The 16,316-nt window shown below is 41.6% G+C and overlaps 2 protein-coding genes across 2 annotated transcripts in view; one reads left to right on the forward strand and one right to left on the reverse strand.

The window, feature by feature from the left end:
* Sbf (SET domain binding factor) overlaps positions 1-16,316 on the forward strand; it is a gene marked incomplete in the record, with an annotated part of 92,408 nt that overhangs the window by 47,529 nt on the left and 28,563 nt on the right. The window contains 9 exon segments of the mRNA XM_074098689.1: positions 767-986; positions 1,651-1,892; positions 2,335-2,585; positions 3,489-3,680; positions 4,451-4,571; positions 5,264-5,400; positions 6,139-6,249; positions 7,108-7,426; positions 8,232-8,416. Of these exon segments, the coding sequence (XP_073954790.1) occupies positions 767-986; positions 1,651-1,892; positions 2,335-2,585; positions 3,489-3,680; positions 4,451-4,571; positions 5,264-5,400; positions 6,139-6,249; positions 7,108-7,426; positions 8,232-8,416 (1,778 nt within the window).
* On the reverse strand, positions 10,503-14,996 carry LOC141435633 (uncharacterized). Its single transcript, XM_074098374.1, has 4 exons — positions 14,887-14,996; positions 14,198-14,353; positions 13,343-13,504; positions 10,503-10,894 (listed from the first exon to the last, which is right to left on the reverse strand). The coding sequence occupies exons 1-4, from the start codon at positions 14,959-14,961 to the stop codon at positions 10,724-10,726; spliced, it is 564 nt and encodes a 187-aa protein (XP_073954475.1). The 5' UTR covers positions 14,962-14,996; the 3' UTR covers positions 10,503-10,723.

The raw sequence follows: 16,316 nt of genomic DNA on the forward strand, positions 1-16,316 counted from the left end.
CTTGAAACATTTGCCTAGATCAGTTAAATTAGGTATGTTGCTAACATCTCGGGTCATGGATCCATGGAGCTGGTAGATGCGGTGCACTTTAGTTCATACAAATGGACTTCTACAGATTTGGTCAGGTCCGTCTAGATAGCTACCGCCATCTTATTTGCTCATACTGCCGCTAAGCAGGAAAGTAAGACAGCCGGTGAAATTACTAAAGCATGAGGTATTATATTTTAAGCTTGAAACACACGGAGAGCGGTGGCGGTGCGGGTCTCTGTGTATTTCAAGCTTTAGCCCTCTAGACCGGCAACGTATATCTGCAACCCTCTGGTGTTGTCATGTCCAAATTTCATAAAATAAACGTAACACTTCATTTGGATCTCTGGGCTAAAATCACCACTGATTGGGTTTCATGCGACGGGTACCGGAGTAGAGGTGGTGGCGGGACGATTTGGAGTGATTCCAGCCAGACTGGCAACATTTTGCCAAAGCAGAGGCGAGTAGAGTGAGAAAGGAGAAGCCTTTGCCCAGTTGTGCGTAACAGTAATAATAGTATACGGTGATTATGGCAAACCAATAAATAAATAAATAGGCATAATTTAATTCATTTATTTATTTATTCTGGAGAACATACAGTTTAAAAATAGCAATAGATACAGCAAGCCAATTACAGGTTTTCGCCGATAACAGCAGTGTAAAAATAGTAGCGGTATGCCCGCACAGAGTAGTCATAATAACTTGGCTCAGTTTAACTTTGGTCCTGTCAATTTTCCAGAACTGCCTAGGAATAATCTACACTGTATGGGTAGAAAACCTGGGGGTACCGTTGGAGACGCTGGTGGGTAACCTGCTGGGCTGCGTGCTGGTGCCGGGCGCGGGCGGGCCGCAGGTGCGGTTCAGCATCGGCGCCGGCGACCGGCAGGCGCTGCAGCCGCCCGCCGCGCCGCCGCTGCCGGTCACGCATACCTCTGTGCATATGCTACTTAGGCTGCTGGGTTAGTTTTACTTATCATCATCAGTCAAATAAGTTTGTCAGAAAATAATTTTTAGAGGTTTTTTTTACTGACTGCATTTTTTGTTGACTGTACTTGCATTGTCACCTAAAGTTTTGGACGACCGGATAGCCAGTAGTTAGAGAACGTGACTACGAAGCTTGAGGTGCCGGGTTGGATCCCTGGTTGGGGCAGATCTTTGTGTGAAAAATAAGAATGTCTGTTCTCTACTCGACCGTCCTGCGGAGACGATCCTGGCCGGAATACCCGGATGTCACTACCAGATTACTGTATTGTCACCTGATTTAGTATGCCAAATTTTAAGACAATTCGACTACTGAAAGTGCGTCAATTTCAACTTGGAAGATTTGACCAGTACATAGTACATGTATCATACACACATTGCAAGTTAAATAAAAGCTTGTAAAATGTGTTTATTTTACTTATGATTCACAATATCAATAATAACAACGAAAAAATGTGCAGAATACCAGGTTCAAGTCCCGATTATGCATGAGAGTTAAAACAAAAAAATTGAATGCCATTTTTTTAAATCTAAAATGAAGCCATGGTTTCTAAGAACACATTTCGCTATCTCTAATAGTTTCTGACTTGTCCCTACTGACTATTTTGGTGTCAAATTGTGACTCCTGCCATTATGTTCCAGGTATCCACAACTCCGTGACCCTTTGGTGCGCGGTGATGTCCGAGCACAAGGTGTTACTGGTGTCGCTGGCGGCGGCGCGGCTGGCGGCCGCTTGCCGCGCGCTCGCCGCGCTCATGTTCCCGTTCCGATACGCGCACGTGTTCATACCGCTGCTGCCGGCGGGTTTGGCTGAGGTTCTGGCGACGCCGACGCCGTTCCTCATCGGTGTACATTCCAGTTTGAAGGAGGAGGTCACGGAACTGGTGAGATGTTAAACATCTAAAGAAATAGTGAAATCCGGATAAGTCACGTCTTAAATTGGCTCTTGTTTCGAGCGTTTTGCAGCAGCCACCAAATTGGCACTTTGAGTTGTGTCAATTTCCATGGCCGTTTAAAAAGTTAAAAAGTTGGAGGCTCGACAATAATGGAATTTGTATGCGACATTATTGTCGAGCTAGTGACATGCTGAGCTGAGTCCTCTTGGCATCACAGTACAGCACAACTTCTCTAATTTTTCTCTCTTCTCCTATTTGTTTTTTACTGTGTTTTTGCTGTCAATAAATGTTGTGAGTTTGAGTTTGAGCAATCTTTTTTGACTTTTCAAGTTTTCGCTGACCATAAACTAACTTCGCCTTCTGATATGTAAACAATAATGTCAACTTTTACGGTCATTTTTGAGAAAAAAGAAACATGTGCGTGTTGCAGCTGGACGTAATAGTAGCAGACTTGGACGTGGGCTCGCTCCACATCCCCGCCGGCGTCAACATCCCCCGCCCGGACGGCAAGCTGCTCTCGTCGCTGCAGGAAGCGCTGGCGCTGGTGCTGCAGCCCGAGCTGCGGTCGGCGGACTCTGCGTTCGCGCCGCCGCCGCCCGCCGCCTCGCCGCCGCATATGCTGGATAAGGAGATCAGGGCGGTGTTTATGAGGACACTGGCCAAGTTGCTGCAGGGCTACAGGTGACTCATCATTATCGTCTCAGCCGTGTGCTGGACACAAGCCTCCTCTCGGAATGAGAGGGCTTGAGCCGCAGTTTCCACGCGGTAGTCGGAATTGGGAACTTCACACACACAGTTGTGTGGGTTTCCACACGATGTTTTCACCGTAAAACTCTTGGTAAATTTCGAATGTAATTTCGCACATGAATTTCGATAAACACAGAGGTGCGAGCCGGGGTTTGAACCCATAATCCTCTGCTTGAGAGGCCACATTGTCATGTCAAACCACTAGGCCACTACGGCTGACTATACACTTTTTTAACTAGTCTGGTATAGTGCCCCACTATTGGGCAATGGTCTCTCATCTTGATTTCCACACCTCCCGGTCTGGCGTCTTATTTAAATGGAGCGAAAAATATCTTGATAGTTATGTCATTACAGGGTCCGTTTAGAAGTGATTGATGCAGCAAATGTTTGCTTAAGTTTTCTCAAAAAAGATGTAGGTACGAACGTAACGAAAAAGTCAACACTAAAGCGAGAATGCACCTAGTGCTTTACTAGAGTAATAAGTAAGGTAATTTAAAAACATGTTTCTCATTCACCGAAATCAAATCAAGTGGAAAAATATAGCAATATTTTTTTTTGTTTTTTTCTATAAAAGATTACATGATTCATTGACCGTACTGTTTCTCAAAAACTATTGAACTTTGATTTTATTGGTATCATTTCAGAGCAGGATCAGAGAGTGTGTTATCTACACTCGTAGGCCATCAGAGGGCGCCGTATTAGCCATTATTAATCTGCTTCTATCATTTTCTCAAAAACTTTTCAGTTGAGAATTGCCATTTTATTTCTACCTCTTCGTTTTAGTTTCCCTTGTTGTTTTTTGATTTATTAGTAGTTAGTAAATGGCGCGTGTTGCAGGCACTGTCTGACCCTGGTCCGCATCCACCCCGCGCCGGTGCTGACGTTCCACAAGGCGGGGTTCCTGGGGGCGCGCGGGCTGGCGCAGTGCCCGTTCGCGGTGCGGCTGCTCGACTCCATGTTCTTTAACGGCGTGGTGGCGGAGCGCGGCCCGCCCTGGCGTCCCACCGACATATGGGACGAGCTGGTGCAGTGAGTATAACCCTTATATGGTTACCGTTTGAGCTTTGTAAGCATCAGCGAGTAGGCCGATATTTTTGACAAAATGTTTTCTTTCTGATAGCAATCTTTCTATTCGCATTTTTCCCAAATGCTTTCTCGCTATAGTTTTTTTTTTCAAATTTGAACCGCCACAGACACTGTCGATAGAGCTGCGCTAACGCGGAGCTCCTGCTTCTATGTGTTTTTGGCCCTTCGAGCCGATGCAAACTTAACATAAACCTACCTGTTTCTAAATCGATTAAAAATGGGGAAAAACGCGATTTTGAAAAAACTCCAGGAAAAATGCGAATGGAAAAATTGCAATTTTAAAGATTTTGTCAAAAATATCGCTTTCCCGAAGATAACGCTTTTTACCGATGAATATGCAAATTAAACTGAACTTTAAAGCACAGTGAGTAAGTTTCAGTGAGTGAGTTATTCTTACTAGAATATTGATTTTAAGATGAGAACTATTTAAAAGCCTGGTGGCTAGTGGTTTGAATATCGCCTCTCAAGCAGAGTCGTGGGTTCAAACCCCGTCGCACCTCTGAGTTTTTGAAATCATGTGCGGAATACATGAAGTTTAACGAGCTTTGCGTGAAGGAAAACATCGTAGGATGAGCAAGCAATTCAATGGGTGCGTGTGAAGTTATCCGCATGGCCCCGCGTGGAACTATGGCCCAAGCCTCTTGTTCGAGAGGAATGCTGTGCCCAGCAGTGGGACGTAAATAGCTGGGATGATAAAAAATTAATCTGTTCAGGAATCTACCCGAGCAGTTGCGATTGGAATCGCTGAATCCGGATCTGGAACTGCAACACATACAGGAGCTCGCCATGCAGCTGCATCAGAACGAAAATCCCAACCCCCAGGTAGAGAACCATGTGAGGCGATGTTCTTGTTCGCAACTTTATGTTCAGTAAATCGGCACCAAGGGTTCAACACCGCAGGAATTTGAATTGAAATCTTAACATAGACTTGTTTGTAATACCGCGATCTTGTTAGAAAAAATAATGCTATCCACTATGCTGTTCGAGTCATTAAATAGCGGCGAATAGTATATTTGTATAATCTGTGAAAACACTGGGATATATCCATCTTGATTCATTCATAACCGATCTCGTGTTGCCCTCGGTGCTAATCGCTACTCATGTTACACGTTAAAGCGACTTTTATTAAATATTGAATTCTGATGTCAATTTATTGGTGTCAAATGGCCTATTAAAGACCAGATGTCGAACTGACTGCATTCACAATACAATACAAGTATTATTTACTAGCTTTTGCCCGCGGCTTCGCCCGCGTGGAATTCGGTTATGCGCGCGCTGTTCCCTTGGGAACTGTGCATTTTCTCGGGATAAAAAGTTGCCTATGTCACTCTCTGGCCCATAAACTATCTCTGTGCCAAAACTCACGTGGATCCGTCGCTCCGTTTCGACGTGAAAGACGGACAAACATACAAACACACACACTTTCGCATTTATAATATTAAGTATGTATTGCACACCACAAATCAGTACAAAAATCAGCGTACAATATACAGGCTGATTTATTTATTAAATCTTGTGGTCGTTAGGCGTATCAGCAGCGCATCCTGCGGCCGCCAGAGGGCGCGGCGACGCGTATCCACCAGCCGCCGCTGCCGACCCTCGACCCTGTCAAAGTCAAACAGGTCATCGCCGAGGTCACGGCACGAAACGCACACAACCCCAAGTAACCACTACTATATTAAGCTTTTTATGTCAAACCATTAAAGTGTCAAAGCCTAGTTATCATTTTGATCAAATTAGACTGTAGATTATCTTTCGTTTACTAAAAAAAAAAAATAGTTCTTTTTTAACAATTAAGGAACCACTTGACTCTAACAAAACGCACTTTAGAGCTCAATATTTTGTAAACCTACCACTAAATTAGCTCACACTATGAATTTAGACGAAAAAGTCACCACATGACTCCATTAAAAACCTTAAAAAAAGATCTAAACACTCGCTCATTACCTTGGCAGTAGAGTCGTATGCAGATTATTTTGAGCAAGTAACCGCCCATCCACTTCTGCTGCTGACAGTATTGGAAGTTAGAATTGACAGACAGACAGACGGACATGGTCATGGACAAACTATAAGGGTGTTAGGACTACGGAACCGTAAAATCACTGGATCGGTCGGTGATTTGTGATAGTATAAATTAATCAGTTAACCCTTTTCCAAGCCCCGCGAATTTAAATGTTTCTTATTTACCTATGAGGGATTAATTTAAAAACGAATAATGTTTTTAACTAATTCAATTGATTTTGTACTATATTGTATCCTTAGTAAGGTCCTTGTGTACATGAATGTGGTTGCTGTATGCACTATGCCTGGAAAAGGGTTAAAGAATATCGGCTAGAGTTGCTAACAATAAACTGATCATTCATGTCAAGTTACAAATATTTTGTTGTTTATTTTTCTGTAGATTGACAGCAATACGGGCGCCGCAGCCGCGGATAGTGCCGCCGGCGGCGCCCCCGCCGGCGCGGCCGAAATGGGGCACATGCTCATTACTAACTCCGCGAGACGACTGGAGGTGGGTATTACGAATAGAGTACAAATGGGGCACATGCTCATTACTAACTCCGCGAAGACGACTGGAGGTGGTATGGGTATTACGAATAGAGTACAAATGGGGCACATGCTCATTACTAACTCGCGAGACGACTGGAGGTGGGTATGGGTATTACGAATAGAGTACAAATGGGCACATGCTCATTACTAACTCCGCGGCGACGACTGGAGGTGGGTATTACGAATAGAGTAGAAATGGGGCACATGCTCATTACTAACTCCGCGAGACGACTGGAGGTGGGTATGGGTATTACGAATAGAGTACAAATGGGGCACATGCTCATTACTAACTCCGCGGGACGACTGGAGTGGGTATGGGTATTACGAATAAGAGTACAAATGGGGCACATGCTCATTACTAACTCCGCGAGACGACTGGAGGTGGGTATGGGTATTACGAATAGAGTACAAATGGGGCACATGCTCATTACTAACTCCGCGGACGACTGGAGGTGGGTATTACGAATAGAGTATAAATGGGGCACATGCTCATTACTAACTCCGCGAGACGACTGGAGGTGGTATGGGTATTACGAATAGAGTACAAATGGGGCACATGCTCATTACTAACTCCGCGGGACGACTGGAGGTGGGTATGGGTATTACGAATAGAGTACAAATGGGGCACATGCTCATTACTAACTCCGCGAGACGACTGGAGGTGGGTATGGGTATTACGAATAGAGTACAAATGGGGCACATGCTCATTACAACTCCGCGGGACGACTGGAGGTGGGTATTACGAATAGAGTACAAATGGGGCACATGCTCATTACAAACTCCGCGAGACGACTGGAGGTGGGTATGGTATTACGAATAGAGTACAAATGGGGCACATGCTCATTACTAACTCCGCGAGACGACTGGAGGTGGGTATTACGAATAGAGTACAAATGGGGCACATGCTCATTACTAACTCCGCGAGACGACTGGAGGTGGGTATTACGAATAGAGTACAAATGGGGCACATGCTCATTACAAACTCCGCGAGACGACTGGAGGTGGGTATGGGTATTACGAATAGAGTACAAATGGGGCACATGCTCATTACTAACTCCGCGAGACGACTGGAGGTGGGTATTACGAATAGAGTACAAATGGGGCACATGCTCATTACTAACTCCGCGAGACGACTGGAGGTGGGTATTACGAATAGAGTACAGATTTTGTGAATAATCCTTTTCCTAATATTTTGTAATTTTTCCTAGTTACAAAAACCACAGTCAGAAAAACGCTTGTATTAGAACTGAATGTTTCAAGTTGATTCTCTTTGAGTTTTTGGTATTGTAAAAATAAATACACTTATTTGATTTTTTTTCCTGATTTTAATTTTAATATCTTGTACCAAGACCGACTTCTCAAGTTCAGTTTTGTTACATATTTTGACTCTTGATTTGAACATCAAAATAAGAACATAACCTACATCATGTAGGCAACTAGTACAGTGCTGATGGGCGTGATGATCATTTCCCATCAGACGGGCTAATCCGAAATTTGAAAATTGAAGTTCGTGTCGTTCCGTCCCTCTGACACTTATACTATTTAATATGAGAGTGAGAGAGACGGTACAATACGAACTACGATTTTCGGATTTCGAAGTAGGCCCTCAGATGGCCCGTATGCTCGTTTTCCTCCCTCATAATAAAAAGAGTCAGATTTTTTTTCAGGGCCCAGTTTCCGCATATTAGTTTAATAATATTAGTGTTTCGTTTCATTATCACACTTTTAAGCTTTCAGAAACAGGGCTGTTAGTAACATAAGAACTTTTTTATTTGGCTAATCCTAATTTATTAATACTGGCCATCAAAGATGCCATATAATACTTTTTAAGATTAAAAATAAACGGTAGCTAATAAATGCATTTTTTTTTCAATAATTTAATTTCAATGTTGTTATAAACAAGGGTCCTGTAGAAATTAAAAAACGTGAAATGTGCTGTGGCAGGTTTTGCGAGCGTGCATAGCGGCGATATTCGAGTGCCGGTACGCGGACGCGCGCAAGTCGTTCCCGGCGGTGCTGCTGGCACTCCGCGCATGCGCCGCGCGCGCCGCGCTCGTGCGCGACCTGGCCGCGCGCCTGCCCAGCAACAAGCATCTGCTGCATCACCACCAGTTCGAGCTGCTCGTCAGGTAACCCGCCGCTACTGGACCGCGTTTACACTCGCGCGAATTTGTGTGTATGCATTTACATTCGGTACTCGCCTCGCGCCTCACCCATCACCGCGCTCGCTTCTGGAGCGGTATTTTGGACACAAGTCAAAGGACAACGTGTTGAACGTGAGCGTAGTAAATAGGTACATATTAAACATCCAAGACTCGAGGACAAACATTCTGTAATCTATCTGTATTTCCTTTTTGTAGACCAGGGTTTCTCAAACTTATGGCTCCACGTACCCCTGTTAAAGTTTCTAGACGACAGCGAACCCCTACCTCCCAAAAGAAAGTAATAAAACTGGCTGTTGGAGAAACTAAAAGGTAACAAATATAGGTAAGAATCGTCTTGCCAACGAATATAAAAAACTGTGTTGAAATAAAAAATACAAAAAGACTCCAAAAACCAATCTTAAGCATCTTGCCAGTTTTGCAGCCACCATCACGTAAACCTGGTCGCGAACCCCCTACCGTCGAATAGTTGTAGACTATAGAATTTTACTACTACTACTAGTACTACTACTGCTACTACTAAAACTACAAATATTTGCCCCAACCGGGGACCGACCTCCGGACCTCAAGCTTACGCAAATTCAATTTAACTTATGTTTATCTAAACGTACGGCAGGGCAGTTGTCCTGTCTGACCTGAATACACTTCGATTTCGCATTTTCCTGTAGCAAAAAGAATCTCCTTGTGAACCTAAAACTATTAAACATTAACAAATTAGATATAATTTTAAACGGCGATGTTTAGAATAGTATTGATTAACTAAAATATAACGAGGTGTTAAATATTTCAATAAAACAAACTGTGTATTTATTTCGCTTCCGTCATGTTAGATGAACACTTAGATATTAAATAATTTCATGATACACGGAAACGTATTATGAAATAAGATTGGCTCAGATAAATAACAGAATTGTAAATAGTTATTGTTATTATACACGTAATGAAATATTATTGAATACAATACAGGATAGTATGTTGCGAGTCCGTTGTCATTGTCATTAGATATATATTGGCATTGCACATGCAATAGTTATTACTGTTATTATTAGGTACTTAATAATTTCCTGCGAGCACGATTCCGGTCCGATTATAGGAATTAATAATCATAATCATATTTGTAATAATTTATTTACATAAAAACATTGTAACAGATTGGTGACAACTAGTGACAAGTTTTAAAAGTTTTTGTCTTATTCTCTGTTACATTGTACTTTTCAATTTAATTTAACAACACTTTTTAATAACACACAAATTTCTTAATGAAAATATTTTTTCTGGTTCTTGTTATTGGTAACATCTGGTTATCTTTAACCCTTTGAACACCAAGAATACCCAAAGGTTTCGTTTGCGGTCGTGCCTACCACGCGAGCAGTCTAAGATTCCTTAACAAGCCTATGCAAATGCTTTGCGCGGTGCAGGTAGCCATAACCGTCCTACGCTAGCTGGCGCGGTGCAGGTACAATCCGTCGCACGCGTCGCGCGCAGTTAGCGCTGTTCATACTATTGTTTAAAAGGCCTCCACCCGCTCCGTGAAAACCGCGTCAGCTAGCGGTGACCCTAAAGGTGTAAGGGTTAACGTGTACTTAGATCATGAATGAAATCTATTACGAATATCGAAAATACAAACTGTAATATAGATGCACAGAAAAACCAGAAAAATAAGACCAGCGCTGGGAATCGAACCCAGGTCCTCGGGATTCCGTGCCGCGTGATATACCGCTACACCACCGCTAGACAACGGTACAGACACGAATTTCTCCTATGCACCACATATCTCAGCCTGTTTGTTTCTTATTTAGTCACTTAAGCAGCGACACTAGCGACATCTATGCTGTAGTGTTTGGTATTTTCGATATGGGTTTTACTGGATGACGGTAAACGTAATGGTGGCACTTCACTTGGTATTGCGTATTCGCGTTGCGTTAATGACATCTCCGTCACTCACGCTAGCAACAATATAGTGCATCTCTTTCACACACGCAAATATTTCTGCGAATATGCCAAGTGAAGTGCCAGCATAACAAAAATTTGGAATTGAAATGAAAAATACAAAAAGATTCCAAAAACCAATCTATTACGAATCATTTTTTTATATATTTTACACAACACCGATATTCGTCATTTTCGATAACGCAACAGTGCTTGGCGTTTGGCTGATCACTTCATTCAAATATGAAAGCGTTCAAAGGGTTACGGGATAACGAAAATGAATAACAAGAACACGATGTATTTAGATAATAAAACAAATTAAGTACGACTACAATAGAATCAAATTCAACGGTCCTCCTCCTCGTCCTCAACTTCTTCAAACTTTGCGTGGATGTAAACGCAGCCCCTCTCTATTCCGTCTTTGATCATAAAGGCTTTGGAGCCATATTCGCCATACGGCCCGTCAGTAGGCAGCTCGTCGTAGTTGAACACGTAATTCTTTAACTCGTGTTCGCCCTGCGGAAAGCGCCCCACTAATATTATAAACGAGAAAGTTTGTAAGTCCACTAAGTTGCAGGTGGTGGGACCTTGTGCAAGGTCCGCCCGGATTGCTACCATCATCTTGCTCGCTAATCCTGCCGTGAAGCAGCAGTGCTTGGCATGGAGAGTGGCCGGTAAATTACTGGCATTTGAGGTATCCCATCTTAGGACTCTAGGTTGGCAACGCATTTGCAATCCCCCTGGTTTCGCAGGTGTCTATGGGCGGTGGTAATATCTTACCATCAGGAGACCCACCTGCTCGTTTTCCAACCAGTCGAATAAAATAAAATAAAAATGCTGACAGAAACCAACCCACACTTCACCCATAGTTGAGATAAGTATCCAACAAGATACTACAATGCACATTGCACGTTCTATCAACTGGATAGAGTGCATTTTAGTAACTTCTTGCATATTTATCTCAAAATTTTGGGGAAGTGCGGGTTGGTTCCTGTTTGCATAACTACGTAAAAAACAAAAAAAAAAGTCCCGAGTAGCTATGTGCGATAGCTAAACTTCGAATTGAGATTGAGAAAATAAAAACATGGTTGCTGGCCCTCGCACTGCGCAGCTAGTCCGATTTGTAACACGCTTATATCTCCACCTGTAACTATGTAAGTAGTCTATGTACGAGTATCTATGAATGAAACGGTATCTCTGGACTTGATTTTCACCCACTTCCCATTGCGGTATTGACGCCTAACTTGGCATTTATGCGTAGTTCTGATGACTATAAAATAATATGGTATCATTGAGCTGATCTGATTATGGAGCCGGAAACTAGACACTAGAACTCCTAAGACAGGACAACGTAACTTAGCCATTAGAATTGTCTTAGGGTGCAATTTGACCATATATGGTACCCAGAATTTGATGATGGAACAGTCATGCAGGTTTACCGTTAAAGCGTGTTTTTAGTTTATTAAACTGTTAATTATTATTTTACCCTTTTCGTCACAATCACGGTGGGCATACAATCGCCGTCATGTCATCTTAAATTGGACCCAGTGATAATCGTGTTCCCGGTAACGGCTCGTCTTCATGGCCTGGACTTTGAATTTTCGACCTCCATGAAAATTGATAGATGGCCTACTTATCAAGACGCTTTAACCCATTGGCGTACAGGTAGAGCCGGATTAAGCCCGCGCGCTTGATTTGCTTCAAGTTCATAGTATTTTAAATAAAACATTATAGTTGCTCATTTTGATACCATCTCTTTCTTTGGCGGCGGGCACATTGATTAAAAAAATGCTTCTATCTAAACTGACATTTTTACGATCAGAAAGCATTGGTCCGCGGGGCCCCTAGACGCGCGGGGCCCTTAGCTTTTGCTACTCTTGCTATGTGGCTAATCCGCCACTGCGTGCAGTGAGGGTAGGCAGCCTTAGCAGCGACATATATCCACACCCAGCAAAAGAGTAAGCAGCAGTACTTACCTGCGGTGGCGTGCCTAGATAGTTTTAGGCTGCGCTCCCACCAAAGATGTGCGTGGATGTGTTGCGAGCAATGTATTTTTCATAAACCAATGCTTCATTTATTTATCCTCGCTCCGCTCAGCTGTTTCCACCAGAGATGTGCTGTGCGAGGATAGGTAAATGAAGGGTGCTTTCCAAGTTATATAAAAACGTTGGATATAATTTTATATAATAAACGTTCGTAATGTATAATTAACATAACGTATAACATGAAACACTATAATTTCATTAAGTATAACGTTTGATTAGTATAACAGTTATTTTATATAACTTTCATAAGAAATGACATTTTTGTGGCCTACATTCATTTTATACACATAACTTACATAAGTTTATAATACATAATAACTTCTTATATAACATTAATATGATATAATATCAAGTGATATACTTTGTTTCTAAGATACTTGTTAAATTTGAAAACCAGAAAATTAAGTTTTTATCACCCTTTAATTTTTATATTGCAAAGTTATACTAAGAATTTGTGCGAGCGAACGAAGCGAGCGACCAAGACGGTTCGGAGCAGAAGCGACTTGGATAGTTTAGGTTCAATTGTAAATATTTTTATATTTTTGAGCGTTATGTTTTCAGTTGTAAGATAAAATGAATGTTATGTTTTGATTGTTAGAGGTTGCGAATATTATATTATTTGATCGTTATACTCAATGTATTTATGTCCATAGCTCATTAAACGTTATGAAATTATATATTTTATCATTATACGTTATGAGCATTATAGCAAACGTACAAAATATACACGAATATTATACATGTTTTGTTTTTATATATTCCATTACTTACCCGAAATGAAGCGTTTCTATTGATTTATGAATAACACATTCCTCGCAACACATCCTCGCACATTTCTGGTGGAGACGAAGCCTTAACCGATTACTAAGTTGAGCTCAACGGAGCAGTAACGTGACTGGCATTCAAACATTTTGCTTGCCTGTGGCACAGGAAAATCCGGCGGGTCAATGTCAGCTTTGGTAAGCACATCCTTGAGGTTGTTGCTCGCGTATTTCTTGACGAATCTTTCGAAACTGTCTTCCATCATCACTTGGTACGGCTTGCAGCCACCGTCGACGTACTTGCAAATGTCTACGCGAAGCTGAAAAGCAATGCAATGGGGTGATATTGCTTTGGCACGACGACAGAGATAGTTTTTTTTTCATGTGTTTTTTCATGTAATTTTTTAGTTTATTTTTGTGTAAATTTTGGTTGTATTTGTGTCTTTTGTGATAACTGATAGTGAATAAATGTCTTCTTTCTATTTCTACGAAACCCCACGCTGAAAAACATTGCTGTTATTAATGTTTCTGACTGTAAAAGGTCCCATTCCCGCATTTAGAGTTTTTTTTTTGAATGGCAGCTTTGTACGTCGCTTATTTAAAAGGGACTGTTACTATTACTAGGTATCTTCAAATTATTCTGGAATATTCCGGCAGTTATTTGGATTCGTTTGACTGAATGCCCGCGTACCTAAATGTTTTTAGGGAATTTTTAACCCCCGACGCATAAAGAGGGGTGTTATAAGTTTGACCGCTATGTGTGTTTGTGTGTGTGTGTCTGTCTGTGGCACCGTAGCTCTTAAGCGGGTGGACCAATTTGAATGCGGTTTTTTTATTTGAAAGCAGATTTTCTAGCTAAGTTCAGCCGTTTTTGAGATATTGAACTTTGAAGTCACAAAGTCGGTGGTTTTCCAACTTTTGCATAGCAAGTCCTAATTTCCCTTTTATTTGCAGAACTTTAAACAATTTGAGAAAACGTTATTTGCTCGTAATGTCAGAGCACTTGCACTAACCGCATAATTTTCGTCGATGGTCTCCTCTAGATTCATTTTAGCATTGAAACCGTCGTGAGTGCGGTTGATCTTGCGCCGGTTGATTTCAAACTTCAACACCATCGTGGCGTCCTCGTCGCACTTCATTATGTTGATCACCGACCACTTGCCAGGACCCTGACAGAAAACATCTTAGCTTGGGAAACAAAATGGGAGAACCAGGCCAATGAGGGCTATCGCGAATGAATTCGCCGCTAGAGGCGCTAGTGTAGCGTGAGGTCTCCGAAATGTCAAATCTCATAGTTTTTGGGTGAGCTACGCGGGTTTATTTATAATTAGAATAATTTTGAGAATATTTTGCAATATCTGAAATTAATTATGGCAAATATGCGTTCCGGGACAATGAATGTCTGTGTTTTGAGACAGTTTTGTCTTTCGGAAACCTTTGTCCTCTCTTTTTTCCGAACAAAACAGGGACTATGCAACACTGTGGCATGCTCGATATTAAATAAGGTTTTAATCTAAACTTTGTTTTCACGCCCGTAATAACAGACTTTGAAAACCACACTTAAAAACCTCACGCAACAGTGCGCCATCTAGTGAGACAAAAAACGATAGCCCTCATTGCAACAAAATTTCATAAATCGACACGAAAAAATACAGCATCATCAACAAAAAGGGTGTTTGTAAAAAGGTACTTCTATTCTTACCACCATTTTTTCATTGCCACGGACCACCAAAAAGTTACTGGCTATAAAGCCAAGTAAGAACACAAAATTGATCATTTTGCGAGCTACTGACTTCAACTGCCGAGTCGCTAGCTCCCACCGTATTAATATCATGCCCGATTGTTACGTGCCTGAATTTCATGCCGATGCTATCAGACTTGTCGACATGGTTCCAGTTGTTGCTGCTCTCGTAATCAATGACACATAATGCGAGGGAGTTAAGGTTCCGCATTGTTGAGTTTAAAAAAAGGTAGACCTTCAACGTACAAGTATATCCTGCTTTAGTGCTATAATTTGGCCTCATCTGCACTTAACATAAGGTGAGATAGGAGTCAATCACGTTCAGTTTTATGTAAAAAAAACTGCCAAATTCTGTGTACTTAACACGTACAGGTCGATTGAACGAAAGTAATGTCACTTTGCCATTTTTTGTAGGAATATTATTGATGCATAGGCGACCGGATGACCAAGTTAGAAAAGCTGACTACGAAGCTTGAGGTCCCGGGTTCGATTCCCGGCCGGTGCACATATTTATATGAATAATACGAATGTTTAATATGTATTTAAGTATGTATTTATCTATATAAGTATGTTTGTCCGTTGCCTAGTATCCGTAATACAAGCTTTGCTTAGTTTGGGACTAGGTCAATTAGTGTCAAGTGTCCCGTGTTTTTTTTTATATGTTATTTTCATATTTGTGTGAAGTGTATTCAAATAGGTAACGCAGTGATATTTTCATTTACTCATTCAATTCATTCGTCCTAGTATCTTGAAATTCTGTCAGGGCGGTTTAATCAGAAACCGTAATGTCTAACGCGCTGACGTTCGTGATTGCAATCATCGTCTCTTTCTACCCATGTTTTATACCGTGTGACAGAAAGGAGTGGTGAAAACGATTGTGATTCAAAGATAAAGATAAAAATATTTTATTTGCTTAAACATGAGTAATAATTAAATACAGTTGGTACACATAAAAAAGAAAAGAAGTCCTACATGTTTTACCTTGCGGCGTACAAATTGTTTATTGCAGTAAAAGTGCTAATTCAAATAAAAATAAAAGAACTCCATACAACCCTGAATCGACAATACAAAAAACCTATTAAAAAAAAACCTATTCAAAGCCCTATTCAAGGACCTTTCAAAGCACAAAACACAGATAAGTAGTTCAGAAATCAATCACCATACAAGTGCGCTCGAGCAACGCACACATAGACACTGCTCACGGACACGATATCTCGGACCGGTTGGGACCAGTGCGAGCGCGAGTGCCATCCGCTTGAGACACGCGTCTGTGAACTTTTACGTGCAATAATGGAGCAACAAAGAAAAAAGTTATAACTGTTCAGTGGACGGTTGTTTAAATTAAATAATCCTGAATTTCGCCAATATCGAAATCGTCGCAAGATATTTTC

Source organism: Choristoneura fumiferana, chromosome 15 (genome assembly GCF_025370935.1).
Source record: "Choristoneura fumiferana chromosome 15, NRCan_CFum_1, whole genome shotgun sequence".
NCBI classification, from domain to species: Eukaryota; Metazoa; Arthropoda; class Insecta; order Lepidoptera; family Tortricidae; genus Choristoneura; species Choristoneura fumiferana.

Coding starts and splice junctions, on each gene's coding strand:
- LOC141435633 (XM_074098374.1), bottom strand. CDS start 14,961: ATGATCAATTTTGTGTTCTTACTTGGCTTTATAGCCAGTAACTTTTTG. Junction 14,354..14,886: donor GTGGCAATGAAAAAATGGTG/GTAAGAATAGAA, acceptor GTTTTCTGTCAG/GGTCCTGGCAAGTGGTCGGT. Junction 10,895..13,342: donor CGGATTTTCCTGTGCCACAG/GCAAGCAAAATG, acceptor CGCTTTCCGCAG/GGCGAACACGAGTTAAAGAA.